The sequence below is a fragment of the Chrysochloris asiatica genome, unplaced genomic scaffold (genome assembly GCF_000296735.1).
Source record: "Chrysochloris asiatica unplaced genomic scaffold, ChrAsi1.0 scaffold00074, whole genome shotgun sequence".
NCBI lineage: Eukaryota > Metazoa > Chordata > Mammalia > Afrosoricida > Chrysochloridae > Chrysochloris > Chrysochloris asiatica.
In genome coordinates, this window is record NW_006408592.1 from 4798330 (window position 1) to 4807034 (window position 8705).

The window sequence follows — 8705 nt, forward strand, 5'->3', positions numbered from 1 at the left end:
TATCTGTCTTAATCTGGAAGATTCAATAAACCTGTCCACTATTGGTGGCCCTGCTAATATGCAAATATGGTGGCATGGCTTCCAACTCCTGAGCAACACATAAATTACCACTGTCCAACAAACTGACTGATGAATGGTGGATCCTGACTCATAGTGACCCTAGAGTTTAATAGTGTTAAATCTTATTATTACCATTTTTTAATTATTATTATCTTCCTGTTGTTTAAGCCTTCCAGGATCACTTGTGTTCCCTATACCTGACAAAATATATGTATAGAAAATAAATTCATTGTTACTGAGCTAATTCCAACTCACAGTGATCCTATAGGAGAGAGTAGAACTGCCCCATAGGACTTATAAGGCTGTAATCTTTATAATAACAGACTTCCCATCATTCTCACATAGAGAGGAGAGACTAGTGGATTTGAACTATCAACCTTTGGTTAGTAGTCAAGTGCTTAACCACTCCACTACCAGGGATCCCCTATACCTTCAGCCCTTCTAAGTTATCTCTCTGCATGGGTTTGTTCTTCTATCACTTTCTTATATCAATCACTATGGAATGGGTTTTCATGGGATTTGGGATTTTATCTGATTTGGAGAAGAAATATAGACTAGTGGTTAGTAGCAAAGTCTCTGGAATAAAATTACCTGTGTCTGAATTTTGCCTCAACCACTATTAACTTTGGGCAAATTTCTTAACTTCTTACAGGTGTTCTCAATGTTTGATTGTTCTGATATATGTAAAGTGCTAAGCAGAATATATGCTATATAAGTGATTGTTATTAAAAAATGATTGTGATGGTTATGTTTATTGTTAACCAGTATGTCCCTAGTGTATAGGAGAGTGTCTTACACTTAATACATATTCAATAAACATATGAACAATTAATCAGCAAATGGTAGACACTGGAAATACAAAAATATTTGAATCATTTGTGTAGCAAAGATACATAGGAAACTCTAGAGGAGCACACATATGATAAATTTGCAGTCAGCATTCATACACAACATGCAGCTTCAAGTCCCTCCAGTTAAATGATTCCTCACCTGTGGTACACCATGAAGGATGATCAGACATGTGGAATTTATATAACCAGATGAATCAGTGCATTTGAACTATGGTGTTAGTGAAAAATATTGCAAGTAACATGAACTGCCAAAAGAATAGACAAATCTGTGTTGGAAGAAGCACAGATAGAATGTGCCTTAGAAACAGGAATAGCAAGGCTTCATCTGTCATACTTTGGACATATTGTCAGGAAGGACCTGTCTCTGTAGAAGAACATCATGTTTGCTAAAGTTGAGGTTCAGCAAAAAAGAAGAAGATGGATTGACACAGTAGCACCAACGATTGTTTCAAACATAACAATTGTTAGGATTGCACATGACTGGGTGTTATGTCATTCTGTTGTGTGTAGCGTCAATGTCAGCCGTAACCTACTCCACAGCACCTAACAAAAGGGCAAATGCCATAGCATAGCTACAAGGTCTTATATAACTAGTTAGATAATACAGAAAATGTACTTGTATGCATATATATATATGTATAGGGATCAGTACATTTTTCTTGCCTTTTATTATACAAACATACCTTGAAGATATTGTTGGTTCCTTTCCAGACCAATGCAATAAAGCCAATATCTTAATAAAGCTAGTCACACAAATTTTCTCTCCCTATTACATACAAAACTTAAATTTACACTGTATTGCAGTCTGTTAATGGATCCTGATATAGAACTATACGATAAGCACTGGATGGCTAACCACAGGTCGGCAGTTCAAACCCACCAGCTCCGCCATGGAAACCTTACAAAGAGTCACTATAAGTTGGAACCAACTCAATGGCACTTAACAGCAAACAACAACAACAAATAAGTTGGAACAGACTCAAAGACATTTCACAATGATGATCATAGTCTGTTAAAGGAGTTCTGGTGGTGCTGTGGTTTAGGCAGTAAACTGCTAACCCCAAGGTCAGTGGTTTAAACCCATCAGTAGCCACTTCACAGGAGAAAGATGAGGCTATGTGCGCCCATAAAAATTTACAGTCCTTGAGTCAGAACCCACTCCATGGCACACAGCCAGGTATATACAAAACTTGAAGGAGTCTATGGACAAAATATCAAATGATGCAGAAAACATCCAAAAAAAAAAAAAAGAAGAAGAAGAAATAAGCAGAATCACTGCACCAAAAAGAAATGGTTGATGTTCAACCATTTCAAGAGGTAACATATGATCAAGAGTCAAAGGTACTGAAAGGAGCCCAGTGTGCATTGAAGGCATAGACAAAAAAATAAGGCACCAGGAATCGATGGAATACAAATTGAAATTTTGCAATAAACTGATGTAGCACTGAAAGCACTCAGTCATCTATGACAAGAAATTTGGAAGACACCTACCTGGTCAACTGACTTGAGGAGATCCATATTTGTGCCCATTCCAAAGAGGTGACCCAATGAAATGCAGAAATCATCAGATAATATGATTAATATCGCATGCAAGTAAAATTTTGATAAATACATAAATGGCTGCAACCATGCATAGACAAAGAACTACCAGGGATTCAAGCCAGATTCAGAAGAGGACGTCGAACACCTTTCCTGGTTTTAAATCATTCAGTATCCACTTACTCTTTTTGAACTCCTGCCTCTTAGTCTCTGTATAGGTTCTTCATGAACCAATGAAGGGTTCTGGAATTTCCAATCTTCACAATTTTATACATAAATTGTTATGACCCTCACAATTGAATGTCTTTGCAAGCAAACATTTTTCTGATATTTTCTGCTTTCAGCCAACATCTGACATTGGAAATGATATTTCTTGTTCCATGTCTGCCTCTGACTATTACATTTCTGGCAGCTCCTTGTCAATGTACTGCTGTAACTGTTTTTGAATTATCTTAAGCAAAATTTTATTGCATGTAATATTAATGATACTATTCAATTATTTTCCCATTCTGTTGGGTCACCTTTCTTTGGAATGGGCACAAATATGGATCTCTTCCAATTGGTTGTCCAGTTAAGCTGTCTTCTGAATTTTTTGGCACAGATGAGTGAGCAACTCCAGTGCTATATCAGTTTGCTGAAACATTTCTATTTGTGTTCTGTCAAGTCCTAGAGCCTTGTTTTTTGCCAATGTCTTCAGTGAGGATGCCCTGTCATTTCTTTTTCCCTGCTTAAACAGTCTATATTATCTTGATATCTGCTTGACTTCCTGACCATTTGGGAGTTCTATATCTACATTATTCCCTCTTTTTGCTTAGTCGTTAACTTTAATATAAATGTATATATCTGGTTCCCTATTGTCAGTCTTGTAAATTTGTTGTACTTTGTTGCTGTTGTTAAGTGCCGTACAGTCGGTTCCAACTCATAGCGACCCTGTGTAGGGTTTCCAAGAAGCAGTTGGTGACTCTGAACCACCGACTTTGTGGTTCAAATTGAACTTGTGGTCCAGTGCTTATAGTATTTCTAAAACTGCATTACATTCTGGGTAGTGTTCTCATGTATGGTAATCTCAGGTTGTTGTCAACTGTTGTTCTCAGTCCAAAGAACACCCATTAGTATTTTTTTGTAAAGTTGGATGGATCATTAAAAATTCTTTTAATTCCTGTTTAAAAAAAAAAAAATATTTACAGTCTTGGAAACACTATATAGGGTCTCTATCAGTTGGAGATGACTTGGTAACAGTGGGAAACTGGATAGTCTATTAACTATACAATTGTTGTTGTAGTTGTTGTTAAGTGCCATTGAATAAGTACAGACTCATAGCAGCCCTTTAGGGTTTCCAAGGCGCAACTGGTGGATTTTAACCACTGATCTTGCAGTTCAAACTGATCTTGTGGTCCAGTGCATTATCTGCAGCTCCACACCAGGCCTCCACAATAAAATACATAATATAATATTGTATACGTAATACATCAGAATTAGGAATAAGTGAAACACTGTGACAGTCACCAAAATTGACACAGAGATGTGAAGTGAGCACATGCTATTAGAAAAATGGCACAGAAAAAGTTGCTCATCACAGGGTTGCACAAACCTTCATTTGTGAAAAATTCAGTATTTGTGAAGCACTAAAAAGCAAGATATGCCCATCCTTTGGATGAAAGTTGACAGCAAATTAGTTGTCCATTCAACAGTTTACACAGATTTTGTTTCATGATATTGGTTGTAATCCCCTCAATGTAAGAATACTTTCCCCCTCTCCATTTCTGTTCTGTCCTTTCTTGCCCCTTCCTGACTGCTGTCCTTTTTATTTTATGCAGTGGATTGTACTGAGGAGTCCACTTTATAGGCAGGTCTATGGTTTGGCTTAAACTTGGCTGCTAGAGGTTAATCCTCAGTTCCAGGCTTGAAGGCTATTTAAGGGCCATAGTCTCGAGGGTTCCACTTGTCTGTCAGACCAGTATGTCTGGTCATTTTTATGATTTTGAATTTTGTTCTACAGGGTTTTTTTCCCTCTCTCTGTGTCTAGGATCTTCTACAAATAACAAACAGTATCTACAAGTAGATACATAGGTAGACAGTATTTGTATATGCTGGAAATATATTTATGAACATATATTGCCAGCATATACAAATACTCTCTACCAAACCTATATGTACTTGTGAATGTACTACTATTCACAGTCCCACATCTATTCAGCTTATATGTCTACCTATGTATCTACTTATAGATATTGTTTGGTATTATTGCAGGATTGTGTGTGTAAGAGTATTTATCTCTGTTGCCCTTTATTCGTGTGAACTGCCCAGTGTATTCCTTTACCTTAGCCATGTTATTCTGACCTTTCCCTTCTTATATTGCTTTTTCCTTCACCCAAGTTAGTACATGTCTACTCTTTACTTAGTGATTTATTGTCCTTTGCTCTCCCATCCATGGTAATCATCAAGGAATGTTACTTTCTGTGTATAAATCTTTCCTTGATTTTTATAATAGTGGACAATATGTATGATAATTTGTGATTGACTTATTTAATTCAATGCAGTACTCTTAGCACATTATTTTAATTCTACTAACTAAAGAATCACACCATAAGAAAATAGTACACAAATATGGCTAGCCTTCAAAATCAAAATATTTCCTGAATATTTATTCTCATTTCATCAAAGATATTAACTTAAAATTATTTCAGAGAAGTATTTCAGAAAGCCATTGTAATGACATTGCAATAAACTAAGAACTACACTTGAGTCACAGGCTTCTCTTTGCAATAAAGATAGGGTAATTGTTTTCAAAATCCTTCAGTATGGATTACACCTCAATGTAAAGAAAACACACACAACTGGACCAATAAATAACATTATGATAAATGGAGAAAAACTTAAAGTTGTCAAAGACTTCATTTTTCTCAGATCTACAATCAATGCTCATTCAAGCAGCAGTCAAGAAATCAAATGACATATATTACATTAGGCAAATTTGCTTCACAAGACCTCTTCAAAGTGTTCAAGAGCAAACTAAAGATACCATCTTGAGGACTAAGTTGCACCTGACCTAAGCCATAGTACTTTCAATAGCCTGACACACATGTGAAAGTTGGACAATGAACAATGAAGACCTTAGAGGAATTGATGCATTTGAGTTATGGTGTTAGAAAAGAATATTGAAAGTACCATGAATTTCCAGATGAATAAAAAAAAATCTGTGTTGGAATAAGCATAGCCAGAATGCCCCTTAGAAGCCAGGATGCTAAGACTTTGTGTCTCATAGTTCAGACATGTTATCAGGAGGAACCAGTGCCTGGAGAAGGGCATTGTGCTTGATTAAGTGAAGCGTCAATGAGACAAAGGATGATGAATTAGCATAGTGACAGCAGCCATGGGCTCAAGCATCAAAATGATGAGGATGGTGCAGGAACGGGCAGTGCTTCATTCTGTCATGGTGGCCATGAGTTGGAACTGACTGGACAGCACCCAACAACAACAATTATTAAAGCCAATGACAATATTACAGTTACTGTCATTAAGTTGTACACCTGTAAAACATTACAATGATTGTTGATGAACATTAGAAGCACAATGAACAATTGCTAAACAAACACCTCATGGAATTTGGTTTGAAGGTTTAGAGTCATGGTTTCATGGGACATCCCAGTTAAATGCCCTAATAACTTGGTTAGTGCTCTGTTCTACCTGTTTTTCATTGGCATAGTGCCTGGAACCTTAAAAAGCTTTCAAATAAAACCATTCATGGCAAAGATGTTGGACTCTGCTTGGAACAACACAAAAAGGAGAATCAGGAATAGAAGGGGAGTATATGGGCTATTTGGCTAATGCCTTTATGACCAACTGCCTCCTTTGCCATAAGACAAGAAATGGGGGTTGCCCAGTAACCATTAATGAATGTTTTGATTAAAGATTTCATAGAAGAATCCTGATCAAAACGGGGAAAACACAAAAAAGAATTGCAGATGTTCATGGACTCAATCTAGGCTCTGCGGAGTCAAGAAAGTTTGGATGAACCCCTGAAACTATTGCCCTGAGATCATCTTTAAGCCTTAAACCAAAAATGTCCCTTGAATTTGTCTTAAAGCCAAATGATACTATAGTTTAATGCTAGTTTTTTTTTTTTTTTAAGATCAAATTCTGCTTTGAACATTATGGTCTTTTAAGAACTTTTGATATGGGATCACATTGAAAACAGCAACTCAAAAGATTAGCTGGGATGTTTAGGGAGCAGTGAATCTGTGCTAATGGGGGTGGCAGGACTCAGTAAAGGAGCGTGAGAATGGTTACACAACTCAGTGTAATTACTATTGCTCAGTGGTATGTGTAGAAACTGTTGAATTAGGATATGTTTGCTGTGTATGTTTTCAACAACAAAATAAATAAAATTGTTATTTTTTTAGTGGCAAAATGGTCTTCTTGACCCTACTTACATGAGAAACCTTATATTCCAACATTAGTACTCTTTCCTTGAAAAATAGACTCTATTGGTATAATAGGAAAGGTTTTTTGAGTGATAGAATCAGGATGCATTTAATGTGGAAATGGGTGTTCTCATGGTAGTTCAAACTTGAGGGTAAATCAATTTATGTTTCCAGAGGGCACTTTGGGGATAGATATTGGAAACTTTTATAATAGTTTTACCCAGCAATTCCACTTGTATAAATCTATCCAGAAGAAGTCACCAAATTGCATACCAATATAGGAAAGGGTCATTAAAGCATTATTTATAATAGCAAAAACATCAGAAGCACAATGAACATGCACAAGAAGAGATAAGTCAAAAACTTTTAGCCATGCAGCGTAATTCTCAGTGGAACACAGAAGTCATGTTGTTGTAGTACATTAATGATCTGGACAAATGATCACTGCAGATTTTAAAAGCAAGTTCCAAAGCAATGTGCATGATAGGGTCACAGTCCTGCAAAGAAAAATTATTTATTTACGAAGAAACAATATATATGAAGGGACTTAAAATAATTTATGGAAAGCTTTTTATTATTTTTTAATTCCATTTTTGAAGCCCTGGGTATATGGGTTTGCCTGTGTTTGTGTCTGTCAGTCTGTTTATCTATCTAATTATGAGAAGGCTTCAAAAAGTTTGTGGAAATACTCCATTATCTTTTCATTTCATTTTATTCATGAAATTTTTGAAACTCCCTTATCTATTTCTCTACATCTAACTAGGGAGATTTTGGGTAATTTTGATTTTCTGACATTTTTTCTTTTTTTTTCAAGTATTTATTTTACTTCAGTAATCACACTCACACACACACACACAAACACACACACACACACACTATGGCAAAATAAGAAAAACACTCAACCTTTCATATCCTTTTTCTATGACAAATCCTCTGATTTCCATGGCCTTCTTATAATAAAGAAAGCAAGAAGGAACCTTGTTGGATAGCATCAGTGGCCATATCTTAACCTGTGTTTGTTAATGCCATCATCCCAACTATTCAATCATGTATCAGATAAATTCTGGACTGTAATCATTGCAGTTTAACCTTTAAATAAGTTTATAATTCCAAATATATTCTAGTTTATTTCTCTTCAGTTACATGGAATTAACTCTGACACCACCTTTTTGTCTTTTCCTTTCAGGTAAACAATTATAGTTTAGAAGAAGTAACACATGAAGAGGCAGTAGCAATACTGAAGAACACATCAGATGTAGTTTATCTAAAAGTTGGAAAACCCACCACAATTTATATGACTGATCCATATGGTCCACCTGACATTACTCACTGTAAGTATGACTCTCAATGACATCTTCTAATAATATGCCTGATTTTCAAAACTGGAATGCTCCAAATATATTTCCAAAGGTCTCTGCTGGTATCTTCATCCTGTCTTAGCCTCAGGAAATACTTCAGCAGATATATTCTTTGCTTCACTCTCCAGTTGCCTTATCACACTTTAACCTGTTTGCAAGGTGGGACAACCTGATAGGTAGGAGAGTCCACCATTTTGGAAAGGCGTATGGTGTATGTAGGGGGCAGTGTGATTATAATAGTGTTGGAGTAACACATTTTTTAAAGCTATTTCTCACATCCATAAAGCATGATAGGTGTCATGTCATAAGACCCTTCCTTGTTGGTTCAGAGCTGTATAATAGCAGAGTAGGAATTGTTGTTGTTGTTGTTGTTGTGTGCCATTGAGTCAGTTCCGACCCATAGCGACCCTGTACAGGGCTTTTGAGGCTATAAATCTTTACGGGAACAGAAAGCCTCATCTTTTTCCTGCAGA

General features: G+C 36.2%; 1 protein-coding gene across 1 annotated transcript in view; it reads left to right on the plus strand.

The window, feature by feature from the left end:
* Positions 1–8705, plus strand: part of DLG2 (discs, large homolog 2 (Drosophila)) — a 1151973-nt gene that overhangs the window by 460059 nt on the left and 683209 nt on the right. Inside the window, exon 7 of the mRNA XM_006864974.1 lies at positions 8061–8205. Coding sequence (XP_006865036.1) covers positions 8061–8205 — 145 coding nt within the window. The remainder of the gene's footprint in view (positions 1–8060; positions 8206–8705) is intronic.